This window comes from Vanacampus margaritifer, chromosome 15 (assembly GCF_051991255.1).
Source record: "Vanacampus margaritifer isolate UIUO_Vmar chromosome 15, RoL_Vmar_1.0, whole genome shotgun sequence".
Taxonomy (NCBI): Eukaryota; Metazoa; Chordata; class Actinopteri; order Syngnathiformes; family Syngnathidae; genus Vanacampus; species Vanacampus margaritifer.
Genome location: NC_135446.1, coordinates 14,080,039 through 14,098,118, shown reverse-complemented (window position 1 = coordinate 14,098,118; position 18,080 = coordinate 14,080,039). Strand labels below are relative to the sequence as shown.

At 40.9% G+C, this 18,080-nt stretch overlaps 3 protein-coding genes, 1 non-coding gene and 1 gene segment (V, D, J or C); 4 read left to right on the top strand and 1 right to left on the bottom strand.

Annotated features, from left to right (window-relative positions):
• The first annotated feature begins 653 nt into the window (after positions 1-653).
• Positions 654-2,972, top strand: rpl18a (ribosomal protein L18a). Its single transcript, XM_077544672.1, has 5 exons — positions 654-766; positions 1,992-2,171; positions 2,284-2,413; positions 2,482-2,591; positions 2,827-2,972. The coding sequence occupies exons 1-5, from the start codon at positions 749-751 to the stop codon at positions 2,917-2,919; spliced, it is 531 nt and encodes a 176-aa protein (XP_077400798.1). The 5' UTR covers positions 654-748; the 3' UTR covers positions 2,920-2,972.
• LOC144035737 (small nucleolar RNA SNORA68) lies at positions 1,800-1,932 on the top strand. Its single transcript, XR_013288494.1, has one exon. It is a non-coding gene; the product is annotated as a small nucleolar RNA SNORA68 (small nucleolar RNA).
• Positions 2,973-3,720: 748 nt separating the features above from the next.
• Positions 3,721-7,437, top strand: LOC144035176 (uncharacterized). 2 transcript variants are annotated; one of them, XR_013288384.1, is made up of 5 exons: positions 3,721-4,704; positions 6,352-6,558; positions 6,631-6,672; positions 6,738-7,192; positions 7,322-7,437. XR_013288384.1 is itself a non-coding variant. In XM_077544673.1 (4 exons), exons 1-4 carry the CDS (start codon positions 4,572-4,574, stop codon positions 6,848-6,850), a joined length of 495 nt encoding a protein of 164 aa, XP_077400799.1. In that variant the 5' UTR covers positions 3,721-4,571; the 3' UTR covers positions 6,851-7,367. The 2 variants fall into 2 exon arrangements, 1 of the variants encoding a protein (XP_077400799.1); XM_077544673.1 differs by having other exon boundaries at positions 6,738-7,367.
• Positions 7,438-8,456: 1,019 nt separating this feature from the next.
• Positions 8,457-9,462, bottom strand: LOC144035177 (T cell receptor alpha variable 20-like). The segment is given in 2 exon segments: positions 8,457-9,319; positions 9,386-9,462. Coding segments are annotated over 2 exon segments (459 nt in total).
• Positions 9,463-10,579: 1,117 nt separating this feature from the next.
• On the top strand, positions 10,580-18,076 carry LOC144034439 (putative RNA-binding protein 46). 2 transcript variants are annotated; one of them, XM_077543173.1, is made up of 10 exons: positions 10,580-10,725; positions 11,630-11,812; positions 11,921-12,101; positions 12,723-12,879; positions 13,921-14,050; positions 15,543-15,637; positions 16,310-16,694; positions 16,781-16,980; positions 17,503-17,605; positions 17,821-18,076. In XM_077543173.1, exons 1-10 carry the CDS (start codon positions 10,707-10,709, stop codon positions 17,838-17,840), a joined length of 1,473 nt encoding a protein of 490 aa, XP_077399299.1. In that variant the 5' UTR covers positions 10,580-10,706; the 3' UTR covers positions 17,841-18,076. The 2 variants fall into 2 exon arrangements, with proteins under 2 accessions (XP_077399299.1, XP_077399300.1); XM_077543174.1 differs by having other exon boundaries at positions 10,627-10,725; positions 11,617-11,812.
• Positions 18,077-18,080: the final 4 nt, after the last annotated feature.

Sequence of the window (18,080 nt, the reverse complement as noted above, 5' to 3'; positions counted from 1 at the left end):
GTGATAATTGATCCTATGTGTGACCTTCCACAAAGTCAGTAGAGAGGCTAATAAAATGCTAATATTTAGTGAATACTGCCCTCATGTGGACGCTTTAGGGGTTCGAGTGTCTGCAGCACATTTGTGCGGTTTGCGGTTCAAATCTCGGCTCAGTTCCTCTTTGCAGGTGGACTCTCCATCTAGCAACATGTCTATTTATCTATCTTTAATACTGATTTATAAATAAAGTTGAGTTGAGACAATAACTCGTTATGTACAGCAATGTCAAAATACACTACAAAGGAAAAGAAAGGGTATACATGGAGGCAGATTTTATTCATTAATGTTTTTTGTTTTTAAATATCCATGGCACTTACCCTCTAGATGACTATTCAGCAAAGCTTCATATTTTTTTATCTGTAACCAAATAATCATCTACTTAAATAAATACAAAATTAAATGGTGGAGAGCAACCAATTGCCAATCTGTATTGAAAAATATTCCCTTTACCCCCCAAAAAGTAATCAATTGGATAATGGATAGATGGAACATAGGAGTCAGGGGGAAATTTAAACATTATAATAAACAAGTTTTAAACAGCTTTTTAACATAAATGTTGTACTTTTGTTTAAGTTGTAATAACAGCGACGTCACGTCTATTTGATTGACGTTTTCGGCGTTGTCATAGCGGAAGTTCCGCCTCCTCCGTGTAGACGTGACAGTGCGGGCTCGTCACATCCTCTTTTCCTGCGGCTGTGAGCGAGACACCATGAAGGCGTCCGGCACTGTACGTAAAAATGCCAGTTTTCTACTTAATGGCTGATTGCAAACGATCCCTGCCCGTCGATGTTGTTCTGTAAGCAAACGCGCGACTTATTCGTTTGCTCGCGTGGGTTCAAAGTTGGTTAGATGTTGGTCATTTTCGTCTTTTTCACTCCGGCGTTGTTGACTCGCAACATGGCGTCGGTCGGCGGCACCATGTGGACGGCGGCGAAGGCGACGTCATGTTGCTCGTAGGCAGCCCAGATCGGAGAAAAACTTCTCAGTTTTGCTTCCACACCTTTAAAAATTATCATTTGGGTTTTGTGACGCAAAGTGAGCCCAAAAGGAGCGTTAAGCGAACTGAATGCTACAGAAGCTAATGCTAACGTGCGTGCATTTCACGTTGTGTGTATGAATGTTTGAGCGGATTAGCGAAACCCTTTTTTTTTTCTCGAAAATGACTCAATAAGTGTTTTTAAACTGCGGGTACTTCAAAAGGATGTGCAATACTTGGAGCTGTTATGCTTGTATAGCATGCGTACATTTTGCGCAATTCTTTTCACGTTGGCCAAGCAGCTAGTTAACTGTCCAACACATCCTTTTCATTGTCTGTTAGTTATTTTCAATGTCTGATTCTCAAATTACACTGGCCCGTTTTCTTGTTTAAATATATATAAACTAACAAAGCAATAATTTCAAGGTATAGCCAAACAATTTTTTAGCATTGTGTATTTCGGAAAATTTTGGATTGTAATTACTCTGGCTGTCACTAAACTTAGCTGGCACCGATAGACCAACAACGTTTTTGTTTTTTTAATTGTGAATAAATCAGTTTCGACCTATTGAATCAAATTTTTAGTTAACTGCCAACTTTGTCAATTGCCAAAAATGTGCTCACCAAACTTTTTGGGGATTGGTAGATTGTCAGTCATGCATATCAAAATAATTTGCAAAGTTGGAATTGAGGTAACGTTGTTCTCTCGTGGTTTTCCGACAACGTTGAAAAAAATGGTGTGATGCGCTCGGTGCGGTGTGTGCGTTTTTTGAGAAGTGAAGCATTTGCAGCCAAACCCAAAGGTCACACGCATGTCAGTGGTGTGACCGAGCTTGGCATGCGCACAGCAAAATTGGCCTTGTCGCCTTTCTGGGACTCTTTCGTGCCTTTGAAAGTGAAACCAAGGCCTCACATGTGATCCCTCACCCATCAATGTTTAACCGTGATGTTGGTTTGTTGTGTTTTTGCGGAGTAGCTGCGAGAGTACAAGGTGATCGGGCGTCTGCTGCCGTCGCCCAAGAACCCGACCCCCCCACTGTACCGCATGCGCATCTTCGCCCCTAACCACGTGGTGGCCAAGTCTCGCTTCTGGTACTTCGTGTCCCAACTCAGGAAGATGAAGAAGGCGTCCGGCGAGACTGTCTATTGTGGACTGGTATGTATTGCCGTCGTCTTGGTAACAGACATGTACGGTGGGGCTACCTGAGGAGACCTCCTTTCTTGGCTCAAAAGGGATTTCCTGTCTCACCTGTTTTTTGTGCGTGCAGGTCCATGAGAAGACGCCCCTGAAGGTCAAGAACTTTGGCATATGGTTGCGTTACGACTCACGGAGCGGCACTCACAACATGTACCGCGAGTACAGAGACCTCACCACATCCGGAGCCGTCACTCAGTGCTGTGAGTCGTGACTCCTGAGCCCTCATCCCATTTTGGTGCGTCCCTAATTTGCCGTGTCCTTCCTGCAGACCGCGACATGGGCGCCCGGCACCGTGCCCGCGCCCATTCGATCCAGATCATGAAGGTCCAGGTGATCGCCGCCAACAAGTGTCGCAGGCCAGCCATCAAGCAGTTCCACGTAAGTCGCCGCTCACTTTCTTTCCCCGGCGGCTTTCTCTCCGGGGCGCCCCTTCACCATGTGGGGCCACTCCGATTTTACTTAAAGCCGCCAGATGAAAAAGACCAGATTCCTCTTCCAGACTTTGAGCTATCATCTTGTGGTCCGGCGGTTCTGAAACTGGCGACACAAATGCGCCTGTTCCCGCTTCCCGTTAGTTTGTGTCAACTGACCCCATGTCGCTTTGGTTCCACAGGACTCCAAGATCAAGTTCCCGCTGCCCCATCGGGTCCTGCGCCGCCAGCACAAACCACGCTTCACCACCAAGAGACCAAACACCTTCTTCTAAACTCTTTGGGCAAAATCTAAATAAATTGCTGTTCTGGTTTGGAACGTCCTGCATTCATTCATCTCCTTTTTGCTCCAACGACAAAGCAAGCGTTAATTTCATTTCAAACATTTGAGCATCCCTACCCTGGTCTTTTTTATTTATTGCTTCAAATAAGGCAATCTTGTTGACGCCCATCGCTTTTCCAACGTGCTTCTCCTTAAGCTGGTGGCGGAAGAGCACGTGCGTAAAGGTATAGAACTTTTGTGTATTGCTCTTGCATGACAGTCACACACAGGTTCAGTGTATGTCGCTATCGCTGCTCGTTTTGATCCTGGGACTTATTTTTTTTCTTCTCGAGTGGAACAAGTTGCCAAGCTGTGGAAGACATTTAGAAATTATAAGTGATCATTTAGAAAATGAAAGCAGAACACGCATGGTTCATACAAGCTGCTGTGGTCCCACAATGATCTGTGTGTTAAAGCCTCGGTTATAAAATAACATAAATGGCTGCATGTCTGTTTTTAACAAACCAATCTGTCAAAATCACTATTATTTTGAATTTATTGGAGTCAAACACAACTTGCTCTGTAGCTATTAAATATCTGTCTCTGCAGTTAGCTAGTGTACCAAGTAGCATGCAGGCTAACATTCAGCACTCTGCCTGGCCTCCTTTTTACATACACCCATCTGCAGCTCCAAATAGGCAAAGTTCCGCCCAAGGCTCCAGCATTCCCAAAGAGGTGGTCTTTGCCCAGCCTGCTTTTGCGCCCGTCCGCCTACCCTCTGCTGGAGATTCTACTTAAGGTAAGCCATTTCAAACTTGGTGAGACCCCTGAAGAACGTGCTTTAAGCAGTGCCCGGCCAACCCATAATAGCGATACTTTTGTTACATCCAATTGAGTTTGCATTTGTTTAGGATCACAAAAGAAAAGACGTATCAGTACTGCACAGCCAACGGGTGTCAGAATCTGTATTGGGGGGCCAAAAAACATGTTATGATGGTACAACACTAAGACCAATCATATCTTACCTATTTTCTGAGTTTGATCATAAGAGATTTGCAAGATAAGCTATGATTGGTGGTTACTTGATACCCCAAACAAATGTTATGTCACTTTTAGTCGCCAGCAAGTGGCAAAATGGCCAATCCCTGAGATGGATACAAACTGGTTGATTTTGCTGCTTTATTCATTTTACACATTTAAAATTGTGAGTAAATGAGCTTTTTTCAACATGGCCCCTGATTGATCTATTTTGCTCTGCTGCCACCTGCTGGCCGTTTGTGTAATAACTACCATTTCTTCAATCGTTCATTGCAGTTGAGAAGCTGCATCAAAGCCTGCTCTAGCATAATTATAAAACAAACATAAATGCGTCTTTGGGACACTTAAAACATTTAAAATAAAACTTATTTATACGTTTTTGGAAGCAAATGACCCTTTTAATTTTTCAAGAAATGTCGTGCTCAGCATTACATCCCTGTGTGTTTTACATGATTAATATATTTGTAAGCTACTTGTTCTCGTGCGAAATATGAGGTCTGACAGCCATTTAAGAAAGTCCGTGTTCTTACTGCCACCTGGTGACATGAAGTTAGCTGTGTGTGTGTGTGTGTGTGTTTTTTAGTGGGGCTTTGAACAGAACCAACATGTCATCAGTTGAAGAAAATAATGAGGTCAGAGGTAGTGGTGGGCGTGCCCAATGTGGTCGTAGGTTTGTGTCACAGTGTGTGTTGTTGTGTGGATGGCGCGGTGGGCTTCAAGACCATCTTCGGGGGTGGAACACGCGTGACGGTTGAAAACAGTAGGATCTTTATATATACTGTAGCATGTATTTTCCATTGTCTTATCTTTCTTTCTCCGCTATATTCTTGGATGTGTCGTATCACGCTTTCATGATGGTAACATGAATATTGAACTTTTACCAGACTTTTTTTCCAATGCAAACATGGAGGCTAACTTGCTTCATTACATGAAATGTACTCAGCGAGGGCTGGCCAGTCAACATGGACGACATGAAAATCACGTGGGTCAAGGAATGTTTACCTGAAGGTGGCAACAGCTGAGAAAATGTGCTTTTTTATATTTAAATGCATCATTTTATTTGAAAAGAATAGTGTGTTAATGATTTTGGTCTTAAGACCTCTGGATGTGAAAGTAGATTGAGTGTAGCAACTGGAAGATGGAAAACGACAACTCATTTGGCACACTGATGATATTTGTATTATTATTCATGTGTGGGGATATAAATGTAAATGGGCTTCTGCTTATATAGCACTCTTACACCTTCAAGGATCTCAAAGCGCTTTCACTCTCTCTTCATTCATCTACTGATGATGACACAGACCAGAGGTGGGCATCGAGGGCCGAAGTCCTGCAGGTTTTGCATGTTGCCCTTCTCCAACACAGCTGATATATGATCAGCTCATCAGCAAGCTCTGCATAAGCCTGATAATGACCCTGTCGATTGGAATCAGATTGGGTTGGAAGTGAGAAACCTCCAAAACCTGCAGGACACCGGCCCTCGAGGACCGAGATTGCCCACCTCTGACACAGACAGTGCTCAAGGACACTTGGGCAGGGGCAAAGGATCGGAACCACAGGTTTTGGGTCGGGACACTACCACGCTACCACCTGAGCCATGCCGCCCCATCAAGATCCGTTTGGTTTTCTTGTTGAAGCTTCTCTTGAGGTTTTTGTTGAAGGAAAAAACAATGTGTGTCAGGGAACTGGAAATTAATTTTCGGAGGCGGAACCAGAGTGACTGTGGAAGATCGTAAGTTCTGTAACGTAGACACCTCAACCTAGTAAAATAATGGGATGAAAAGCATTAAATACATTCTCCATGTCCATTTTCAATACCGCTGGGACTGTTCTAAGTTGTTTCTTATATTTCTCCAAACAATGTGTGAGGCTCTTATCAGATAGGCTTAGGGTTTTTGTTAAGGAAGTAACTAATGTGTGACAGGAGTCAACAGATTAGAATTTGGAAGTGGGGCAAGATTAACAGTTGAAGTCTGTAAGTGTAAACTAGCTACTATACAGTTTTTTGTTTTTTGTAAGCTGAAAGGGAATCTTAGCTGGTGCATAGTTTTTGTGTTTGAGCCACACATTGTGTGTATTCGAATGTATTGAGGTTTGGACGTGGACTGAGATTGAATGTAGAACCTGGTGAGTGGAAACATGGCAAAGTTCATTTGGTGGTTCAATTTGATATAATGTCGAAATTTTGTTGTCTTAATGTTCTGCTTGTGCAACAGGTCAGAACTTGTGTGAACTAAATTGTTCCAATGTGACATCAACAAGCATGTTTTTGTGTGAAACCTCCATGTTCTTTCTACCAAACTTCATTTAAAAGCTATTGTAGCATAATAATAATAATAAGAAAGTTTTTTTTATGCTCACAGTTTGTCCAATTGTACCCTGTTTAATGTGGTTGATCTTAATTTAGGGGAGGAGTTTGAGCCATCCTTCTACAAACTTGAGGCCAGCAACGGGGCGGCGTGTCTCGCCACCGGCTTCAGCCGACGCAACGCCACGGCGAAGGCGGGAAAGGGACACATGTTCGAGGAGTCTCGTGCCGTACGAATATCAGACGACTCGCTTTACAACCAGGTGGCACTGCTAACCGCCGCACATAACGACACGTGCGAGGAAGGTGAGGAGCGTGGGGCAAAGTTGACTTTAATGGAGTCACCATCTGACGCCACTTCCTGTTTTGCCACCACAGGTGACAGTGGACCAGAGCGGTGCCAGGACCCGTTGGTGCCAGGTTGGTATTGAACTTGCGAGAGACGCACTCTGTGAGGCTGAGTTAAATGTGCTTGTCGTTGACAGACGAGAAAGTGAATCTCCTCTCCATCACTGTCCTCGTACTCCGCGTTGTCTTCGCCAAAATGCTCGCCATCAACTGTGTCATGACACTGGGCCTGTGGTTTGGGCGCACCTGAGTAGCCAGTGCGACGCTCTCATCACCTTCCTGTCCCTGAATGGAGGTGGAATTGTTGCAGTTTGTTTGTATGCGTTTTTCATGTCAATCAATAATTAAATACATTTTTAAACTATAAAATTTTGTTTGGTTAATTTTTGTCATTGTAATGGAAAAAAAGTCCATCCAGCTGCTCAATACTATGAAATAATACTGACTGCAGGATTTACGAACATTTATTCAAGACAAAAGAAGAAAGTGAACATCTTGAAGCAGTACAAGAATAAACTCCAATGTTATGTTTGGCAAGTTCTCTGTGGCTCTGCTGTGCTCTCAAAAGCGTCAGCAATGACAGTGGAGGCCGGTAAGTTCTGCTTTCATCCTTTTATTTTTGTAGTTAATGTAACCGAAGACATTAAGCGGATCAAGAGCAAATCATTGAACGTTTTATCACATCTCAATGTGGGCTTTGTCTTCTTTGCTCTTTCCACAGGAAATGGTCGCCATGGCACCTGCGTCACAGATCACAGCAGTTATGGTTTCGGTTTCCAAAGCCTGCAGGTACAGCATGTCACCATCTAGGCAAACATACTGTATGGAGTTCGGGGGGGGGGGGGGGGGGGGGGGGGGTGGGGCTTGTAGGAATAAGCCATGTAATTAAAATTAAGCAACTCTCAATTGCTGTGGATAACAATTGATGAAATGCAGGTGCTGAGTTCTTAATTAGTGGGGAAGGGGCAAGTCATGCTGGATGCCCAAGTGCAACACTGGGCACTGTTTTAGCTTAGCCCAAAACATCAGGAAAAATGAAAAGTTTGGGGGTGGGGGGGGGTTAACCTGACACGTCCGCAAATGAGTACAATGTAGTCTTTGCACATATTTTTTAAGAATTATCTTCAAACATGTATAATAAATTTAGAATTCACTTTACAGGGCCTTTCAAATGTATCCAAATGGTACTTTTTTTTTAACACACATATTGTCATGACTTAAAAGAGCCGGATGTAAGAACTGGATCGTTTGTAATCGACACATCACGATGTGAAAGGAAGTAGATGAGGTCGTAGAGCAGCATCGTGCTTGTTTTGTGCATCGTTGCGGCAAGAAGTGCATGATTGTGAACGGCAACCGCAGCCGCTTTGTGGTCACACAATGCAAAAACAAAGACGAATAAACAGGTGCTCTTTCCTTTACTTAATGTGTTTTTATAATACCATATCTTAATTTAACTATAGGCAATAAGCCACTGGTTCACACACCTGACTTTTGTGTTGGCAGCATGGATTCAGTTTCCACTAACGGTGTTCTAGCGGATGTGGTCTTAAATGGCACTGAATCAATGAAACAAAAGAACAAGGTCTTAATTGGCATTAAAGTGAATTGAATCAATCTTTTAAAAGTCTTTAAATGTTAAGTAGGAATCTATGTTTGTTTATAGCCTGAAAAATCAACAAAAACATTCTCAAATGTATGGGTTTTTTATTTACTTTTTTACATTGTTATATAATATAATAAAATAATATATTATATAATATAAAAAAATATATTATTATCTTATATTAGTATACTTTTATATACAAAATTTCATCAATAACAGACAGGCACAGACCCCACATACACCACTCAATTTAATCTTGAAAATCAAATTCATTTTATTATTTATTCTTTAAAAAGAGAGAGAGAATAGCAACGCAATGTTTAAAGACACAACACTGATGTTGTCTAACTTCATTCAATACTACAAAATCCATCAAGACAGTTTTAGCACTCTGCTCAAACTTGATGCCTGTCATATGTTTATTTGAGATGACAAAGTTATCGACAATAGAAAGGGTGGTTTGGGACCATAAAAAATAACAACAATGTGATTGTCAAACAATCAAGAACATATATACAAAAAAGTGAAAAGGGTGACGGCTGAAGTGCTGCACCCCAATATTTTCATTCTCACCTGATCATTATAAATATATAGTATCAATCCAATCCTTCTCAAACATTGCATTCAAACACATTTTTGAACTTCAATGGCATGGATTTAACACAGAAACAGCATGTTGTCACGCTGAGTTGCAGCTCTGCTACAATGTGATCCATTTGCTCCTGTGAGGCCACGCCCCCACTGTAACGTAAGACATGAGATGGTTGCAGGTGTTTTTGTGCAGGCACGCCAGTGGATGTGTCAGCGTGGGCTGCAGGGCGCAGTAGAAGACTCCTGAGTCGCTGGGCTTCACACGCTTGATATGTAGAGGAGCTTGCTGGATGGTGGCGTTCATAATGCAGTCAAACCTGTCACTGTATTTTTCCGCTGTCTTGCCCGTACCAATCTTAAATTTGCTCAGGACGAACTCAGGCGCTGCGTTCCCTTCTTGTTTGTACCAGAAGATGTAGTCGTTGCTCCCTGGTCTGTCATAGCTACAGTCTAGCGTCACTGTTTCACCCTCCACTGCATGGACGTCCCGTGCCGACTGGCGCACTATCTGGCCGCTGCTTCCTGTGAGAAGGCAACAAAAGTGGTCAGACATTTTAAAGTGGCAGTGACCTCATACGTTGACCTTACCAAGGCTCCAAGCAGCCATCAGCATACATACAAGCGCACGACTCATGTCTGCACTTGAAGTCTGCAGCAACACTGACTTGTAGCTGAGGAGGCGGGACCTTCACTTCCTGTTGCAGTGATGTCACACATGCACTGCACGTTGGAAGTCATACGTTGCTGTGAGAAGAAGTCGCAGTAGCACACTGTGGCTTTTCTCTCTCGTCCAAACGTCATCTTTGTCTTGTCTGCATCTTCTTTTTAGTTCTGACTGATAAGCAGCGTTGGAGAGAAAAGCAGCCAACTTCCGATAAACAAACTGGTGACGACGCGTTACATTCTCAAATGTCACCACACGGTCTTTGGGTGAAATCCTGCAATGGTGACAAAAATAATAATGAAAATTTTGATAAATTAATGCAACAAATTCACGTGGAGAAAATTGTTGGTATCCCTGTGTTAATGACAGAAGAGTAATAATAGTCATAATAAATAAATACTGAAAATTAACCATTGAAAATCAGACATTGTTTTTCCAATTGTGAAAAAAAAGCATTATAAAAGGGCCTGTATGTAGCCTGTCAGTCTGTCTGTATATATTTTTTTGTTTTTGCTTTTACTCTGTTGGCATTACAAATGAGAAGATGTTTTCAACTCCCATATTTGGATTAATGAATAAACATAATGAAAGATTATGTTTCATTTTCTCAGGCTACAACCACACACAATGCATAAAACCTTGCTTTCTTTAAAACCAAATTGAAATTTGTTTCAATCTGCTTTTCACTTGGGAGATGAACAAATTGGTTATTTATTTTTATTTAAGCTTTTTATGACATTTGTTTGACTGGACAATTTCCAGACATATTACTTTATCAATTAGTATTCTTTGCGTGCATTGTTGTTTAACTTTACAGTAATATTTTACGTTTTGTAGTGAAATTTTATAATTGTCCAATCTTGTGACTATCTGCTTTTCACTTGGGAGATTCAAACAAGTTGACCAATTTTTATTTAAACCTTTTATGACATTTGTTTTCCTGGACAATTTCTTGACATTAACTTCATCAATGAGTATTCTTTTCGTGTATTGTGCTTATTTTTACTGTAATTTACGTTTTGCTAGCAAACGTGAAGTCCCTGCGTTACCATATGGAGATTAGACCTGCTGATTCGCTCAGAGCTGGGCTGAAATTCATGTCAATCAAAGTTTGGAAGAGTTGATTGGTCGCCAACGACAGGTGGCCTGTTCGCGTTTAGCTTCTTCTTTTTTTCTATCCGGAGAGGAAATATTCCCAAACTGTTGCTGATTAGAGTTTGAAGTCCTTTCTGAATATCGCATTAAATGGCAGAATTCAAGGCTGGTAAGTATTTACGGTAGTCTTTACAAATATTATGTAGAAACCAGTAACAAAAGGGAGCTGCTAGCATGAAGGATAACTTTATTGAATTGAACGGCCATTTGCGCCATCCGTGTTGCCGACATTTTGGTGGCTAGCGGACATTGTTTGGTGTTTTTGTTACTTAAATAATAGTAGTTAAAACGTAGTTAGTTACATAATTGTTTCTACTTTTAATCTGTAAATTGTTTGTAGTTTACCAAAGTACGTTCTGCGTTCTGTTAATTAGCATATGTAACAGAGGGCCTATAATCCACAAAATGGCGCACATCGTGACACATGACACATAGATTGTTACCTTGTTAAAAAATGACCCGTCATGAAAGTTTAAATTGGCTTATATCAAAAATATGTGTAGGTGTATTGCTAGCTGTGGCCATTTCAATTAAGTCTAAACTTGCGTTAAGGACTGCTAACAAGTTAAATAACAAATAACACATCAAAACATGTCACATACTCTATTACTCACTCAGGCCATGTTTCAAAAGCCAAGTAAAAGTAAATAATTAAAATTGTGTCTTGAGGAGTTATTTAAATTTACTTGCAATAGAGGCAGCTCACAAAACAAACAGCAAACAACAAAACAGCAGCAGTAGTCCCCAACATTTCTTGCCCTACAGACCTGTGTCACATAAAGCAATATTTTATTTTATTTAAAAATGTCTGCGCTTATAATCACTCATAATGTCACCATGTGTAGAAAACTAATTGTGTGTACAATGTCTGTGCGCCAATGAAAGGACAGTCTTCATGAATTCTATGGAAGAATTCTATTGAATTTTGTTGTCCTTTTGCATATTTATGTTTTGTATTTGTAAGGGGCTGGCCTCAGTGTGTGCTTTTCTATTACCAAAGTCCTGTTTTCCAGGCTTTGAACACGAGTTGGCAGTACAAACGGAAGCATCCTCTGAGGCAGCCATTCCTGTGAAGGGCTCGGAAGAGTTCATGAAGTCACTGTCCGTTCAGAGGGCCTTGGTAGAACTCATGGACAAGACAGGATATGATATTCTACAGGAGAATGGACAGAGGAAGTATGGTGGACCGCCACCAAGTGAGTGTAAATGGCAAAGAGATGTTCTAAGCTCCTTGTTTGTATATTTAATTTGTATTTATACTTATGCAATCAATTGAAAACTTGACAAGAACTTACTAATTGCAGAATGGGAGGGTCCCGTGCCACACGTTGACTGTGAGGTGTTTGTGGGAAGCATTCCCAGAGACGTGTATGAAGATGAGCTTGTCCCTCTGTTCGAGACAGCTGGAACCATCTACGAGATGAGGCTGTTGATGGAATTTAATGGAGACAACCGTGGCTACGCCTTTGTCAAGTACACCAATAGGTAACATTGAATATTAGGGATGTAACGATATCCGAACATCACTATACAATATTATCACGATATGAAGGTTACGATACGATAATTATCACTATATTGGGGGAGGTTGGCGATACAAAAAAAGGTCACAATATTGTAAAAAAATTAGCTTATACTAAAAACACTCACACACACACACGATATTGTGTTTTTGTACACAACAGCAATGAAAAATATAAAAAAATATAAATATAATATTTTGAGGCACTTACTTGCTATTGCAAGCACACATTGGGTTCCCACACATATTGATTCTGTTCACAAGCATACAGTATTACGTTCCCCTTCATCTGACCATTTGCATGGATTTTAAACATAGAGGGGCCAAAACATGCCTTCTGAAAACTAAACTGCACTACAAAAAGCAGCCACCAGCTATAACTGCACAAATGGAAATCAACCTGACTTTTTAACAGGCGTGCTGCTTTTAATATCGTGACATGACGACGGTATATTGTGGCAGTTTTGATATCACGATATTGCCGTTATCGTTACATCCCTATTGAATATGAAACTTGATATCATGATGCAACTCTCCTGCCTGTGGAGAAGTGATGATGATAATGACTGATAATTGTGTTCCAGGGAGGAAGCCCAGACAGCGATCCATATGCTGAACGACTTTGAGATTCGTCCAGGGATGTATATTGCTGTGTGCGCCGCTCAGAATAATTGCCGCCTCTTTATCGGCTGCATTCCCAACGACAAGAGTAAGGAGGAGATCATGGAGGAGGTCAAGAAGGTACCTGCATAAGGATGTCTTTGTGAATTAGAGCTGAACATTTAATCCAATTCAAATCAACTTTGTAATGTAGTAGGATGCAATTTTCGAATCACAATTGCTGCAATTTTGAGGAGAAAAACCCTGCTTCGTTTTATAGGCTTTATTATATATTATTATTATTGTCATTATTATTATTATGTATTAGTATTAGGGATGTAACGATATCCAAACATCACAATACGATATCACAATATGAAGGTCACGATACGATAATTATCACAATATTGTGACGACGTTGGCGATACAAAAAAAGTCACAATATTGTAAAAAAAAAAAAAGAGCTATAAACAACATACAATCTCTATTAACACTTAATATTGAGGCACTTACTTGCTAATGCACGCACATATTGAATTCCTCCACATATTGACTCGCTTCACAAGCATGTTACGTTCCCCTTCATCTGACCATTAGTGTGGATTTTAAACAGAAAGGCCAAAACATGCCTTGTGAAAATTAAACTGCACTAAAAAAAACTAGGCACTAGAGCAGAGGTGGACATCGAGGGCCGAAGTCCTGCAGGTTTTGCATGTTGCCCTTCTCCAACACAGCTGATATATGATCAGTTCATCAGCAAGCTCTGCATAAGCCTGATAACGACCCTGTCGATTGGAATCAGCTTGGGTTGGAAGTGAGAAACCTCCAAAACCTGCAGGACACCGGCCCTCGAGGACCGAGATTGCCCACCTCTGCACTAGAGGGTTCTATAACTGCACAAATGGAAATCAACCTGACTTTATTATTTTTATTTTTTGCAGATGTGCTACTTTTAATATCATGACATGACGACAACGATATTGTGGCAGTTTTAATATCGCGATATCACGATTTAATATTGCCGTTATAGTTACATCCCTAATTAGTAAAGAGTATATGTAATTAATCACATGTTAAATCTCAATCGCCATATTGAGGGAAAAAATGCTTTTAGATTATTTTTCAAATTCATTCAGCCCTACTTGTGCAGCATGTCACATGAACCTCACGTTGACCTCCTAGATTACAAAGGGCCTTCTGAATGTCACCGTGAAGTCAAGCTACAGAGATCCTGCCAAAAGTAGAGGCTTCGCCTTTTTGGAGTATGAGACACACAAGGCAGCAGCATTTGCCCGCAAAGAATTAATTGCTAGTAAGTTTTCCACTCAGGAAGCATCACCAGTTACAACACGTGTTCCTTGAAGAATGTTTTAACCTCATGAAACGCAAAATAGGATCAACAAAACACTGCTTTTCCAAATCGAATGCACTACTATCGATTTGAATCCACCATTATTATAAATATGATGCCAATATTATTCTTAATATTTTTTATTTTATTTTATTGATGTCGCTAATGGCGTTTTAGAACATTAATAATTATAGAATGTAATTGCATATTGTGACCATGAACCAAATCGAAGTTGAATCAAAAATAGTGAAGATGCTGCAAAAATATTCATCTTGAAACCAAAATGACTTTCAGGGTCACCACAGCAAGTCAATGGCATGATTTGTTCGACTGTTTTTACTCCACTTGCCGTTTCTGATGCAACCCACCCAATGTTTAACGGGGATAAGGACTGGCAGCGGCTGAGTGATAGAGCACTGGCCAATAATTTAACCTTTGTTCTCTGCATGTAAGTCAGCAGAAGGTATAATTCTACTATTACCAGTGCCTTTAAACCACAATCATAATTACAATAAAAAAAAAAATGTGTGAACAAATTTTTTGTGAAGAACAGTAAAATCCAAGGCGAGGAGGAAAAAGACTTTCACAAAGGATATACTAAGTGTTTTTTGATAATTGCTCCTCTGTGGAGCCTCCTTGCTCCTCATACCCTATTTAAGACAATTGAGATCTAGTATTTTAAGATTACTGTCCAGGTCACTGACAAATAAACTTGGGGCCTCTTCAGAAAGTCAAATCACCGAAACCTTTTTGCCACCTTTCTTTAACCTTAGTTGGGATATGTCATCGGGTCAGGCATCCATCACTGGTCAGGAGTAACCTTTTTTTAGAGGTGGCTTAATTGTTTAAACTTGGCATGTTTTCAGAGAATTTTTACAATTTAGACGACATATCCTCAAAGTAATCCCGGAATGTTTCTACCGGTAAGCAAAATCAAGGAGCCGATGAGGCTCTAAGACTGAGGAGGGTTGCAGATCTCTGGCTTTGATTTTGAACACACATTCATGATTGGACCACCAGGTGGAGACCTGGGCTGTGCAAAAATCAAAATTCAGTTCAATTCAATGCATATAAACTTATAATTATATTTTGTGTACATAAAATGGCTTACAATAATATTAGCATGGAATTTATGTTGTAAATAGGCTAATATATTGTAAAGCTTTATTGTCATTTTACATCATAAAGAATTTTAATTGCACTTCCTGAAATTCCATTCTGCTTTCTGTTTGCCACCTCAATTCAAATTCAAGAATAGAATTGAAAATTAAGGATCATTCTCAATTACGTTTAGAATTTTGTACAGCTCTGATGGTGACAGCAGACATGAACTTACCACTTCACGAACAACGCCTGCATCAAAGTGCTGCGGTGCTAATGATATGGATGCTATAAGTTGCTGAGCTCATTGAACATTATTGTTAGGTCCCTGACTATTTTCTTATCACCACAGCAAGGAGCCTATGGGGCCGTACGCACTGGGTGAACTGGGCCAAGTCGGACAGACACGCAAAAGGAGAAAACGTGCAAATTATCAGAGTTGCCCATGTAAGTGAAGTCTTGATTAATTGAATGGCTAATATCTAAACCATTTTATTGATCAGGAAAAAAAGCTGTTTTGGGTTGCTTGTAGTACCGGTTCAAAAAACAGCATTAGCATGTAATTACCCTTTTAGAGTTTTACATTAATAGTATGCCGCATGACTCATTTTGCGCCGCACGTGAGTTTAAACTGACGCACTGTTGTGAGCAGAAATAAGGTGTATTGTTGAACGGCTGCGGTTATATAATCCCGTTGTTTAAAAACCACGGTTAACCGTAAAACTGGTTAATAGCTGCACCCCTAGCTCAGTATGACGTTGGTAAAACAGCAAATCGTTTGGTGGCGTAAGACTTCTGCCCCGTTCTGTTTATATAAAATGTTCACTAGTGTTTCAAAATGTTAAATGTTTTGTGTTCAAATGTGTTTTAAAATGTATTTTTTATTCTATCCATCAATAGTAACCTACTTTGTCATTTCTATCCATATAATTTGAATTTTTTAATGTGGTATCCTGTCAAGGTACTTTTTGCAGGTATAGGTATCGAAGTTAGAGTTCTGGTATTGTGACAACACTAAAGCAATCCATCACAAGAAAGTCTGTGCTATAAAGCAGAGCATGTTTATCAAACTAAAACATGAGCATTCTCCTATTGAGAAAGTCTGGCGTCCTTTTTCAGGTACTTCACCTTTCGCCGAGCACCGCAGAGGAAACACTGGAGCGCGAGTGTCAGCGCTACAAAGCAGGTGTGGTGGTGCGAGTGAAAAAGTTCACCGACCACGCCTTTCTTCACTTCAACTCCCACAAGGATGCCGCCGCTATCACCAGCATCATGAATGGCACCGTAATCGATGGAAACGTGGTGACAGTGACCCTCGCTAAGTACAACAGGGATAAGAAGCGCAAGAGAGCCAACAGTAAAGTCTACTGGGGAAGGAAGAGAGGAGGAATAGCCAAGGAGACGGTTGTTCCTCCCCAGGAAGGCCTGAATGAGAGTCCCGTTGTGGAATCCATCAACCCGCAGCTTCATTTCAACCCTAGTCCCCACTGTGCTGTCGGAGAAGGTAAATGATCAGACGACTTCAGTCACTTGAGAACCAAGTCAGTGGGTAATGTTTTGTTTCAGCAGTGTCGTTCCGTTTGCGTTCAGGAAAAGCCGTCAAGCAAATGTTCCCACTCTTTCCCGACATGCCGCTGCAACAAACCAGCCTGCAGCTGCTCCGACCTTGTCAGATCAACACTGCTGTCAGCCTGCTGGACATGTATTGCTGTGTGCACAGCTTGCCGCCACCACATTACCAGCTCTACTCTGTGTGGGGTCAGGATGGGACCCTGCTGCTGGTCTTCAAGGTGATGAAAAATTCCCGACATTGTGAAAGTACCCTGAATGCACCATATTGCTTGTGCCACATGGCAACTAACAAAATGAACTCAGATGTTATTTTTGAAGCATTGAATGAAAGTAATTTGCTTGAGTTGTACACACATTTGTTGGTATTTTGTAGCCTTCTATATTGTCCTGATCCTGATTATTATTAGTTAAAAGCGGAGAGTATATTTTGTCCATTTTGCGTTGAAGTCTTGCTTTTGTTTTTTTTATTAAGGTCAAACAAAAAGAAAAGAGCGTGACCTCACGTGACCTTGTGCTTGGAGTTTTTACTGCGCGGAGAGGAAATTAAGGGAAACTTACATTGTTTACAAACTCACCTACTGATTCAGACAGAAACCGGAATTTCTGTCTTGCACTCCAGTCCTATAGATGGTCGTAATTGCCTTCCCGTAGTAGATTACACTGTTCATGTGTTCAATAGAATTAATGTTGAGTAACCATGCTGCTCTGTGTGAATCACTTGTGTTTGTGTGCTTGTGTAGGTGGTGATGCTGCTGACACAACAGGCCTACATGCCAGACAAGTTATGTGTGCACCTGGAAGATGCTAAAGAGCTAGCTGCACAAAACGCACTGTGGAATCTCGGTAACACACACACACACACACATAGTCTTCCATTAAGCCTGGCACACACACTCAAGTCGACAATGACCGATTATTGGCCGTCTCTGAAGCATTGGTTCCAAACCTTTGTTTAACCAGGGCATTTCATTGTTCTGTCTGTCACTACTTTTTGAATCAGCTTGTATATGAGAGTAAAGCAATAGTTCATTCATTCATTATGTCTCCCCCGCCACCAGGTACACTATACCATGACTGATTCCGTCACCGATGCAGTCTGATGGCACCAGTTCCGACGTTATGCTAAAGTTGTCACTTTGTGTGTTGACCCAGCCTACCAACCTGTATTCATACATATACTCACAGGTAGTTTTTGTTTTGCCTTTCAGGCATGTTCAAAGGGGGTCCAGTTGAAACTTTTGAGTTTCATAGCAAACATGCTCCACAGACTTTTTGTTGTTGTTGTGTTTAAGTGAAATATTAAAAAAAAGATGAAAAA

Excerpts from the sequence above, each read along its gene's own strand:
- LOC144034439 (XM_077543173.1), top strand. Across the intron at positions 12,102-12,722 it reads TTTGTCAAGTACACCAATAG|GGAGGAAGCCCAGACAGCGA; the intron begins GTAACATTGAAT and ends ATTGTGTTCCAG. Across the intron at positions 17,606-17,820 it reads AAACGCACTGTGGAATCTCG|GTACACTATACCATGACTGA; the intron begins GTAACACACACA and ends CCCCGCCACCAG.
- LOC144035176 (XM_077544673.1), top strand. The coding sequence starts at position 4,572 with ATGAGGTCAGAGGTAGTGGTGGGCGTGCCCAATGTGGTCGTAGGTTTG. Across the intron at positions 4,705-6,351 it reads ACGCGTGACGGTTGAAAACA|GGGAGGAGTTTGAGCCATCC; the intron begins GTAGGATCTTTA and ends ATCTTAATTTAG. Across the intron at positions 6,673-6,737 it reads CCAGGACCCGTTGGTGCCAG|ACGAGAAAGTGAATCTCCTC; the intron begins GTTGGTATTGAA and ends TGTCGTTGACAG.
- rpl18a (XM_077544672.1), top strand. Across the intron at positions 2,172-2,283 it reads AGACTGTCTATTGTGGACTG|GTCCATGAGAAGACGCCCCT; the intron begins GTATGTATTGCC and ends TTGTGCGTGCAG. Across the intron at positions 2,414-2,481 it reads CGGAGCCGTCACTCAGTGCT|ACCGCGACATGGGCGCCCGG; the intron begins GTGAGTCGTGAC and ends TCCTTCCTGCAG.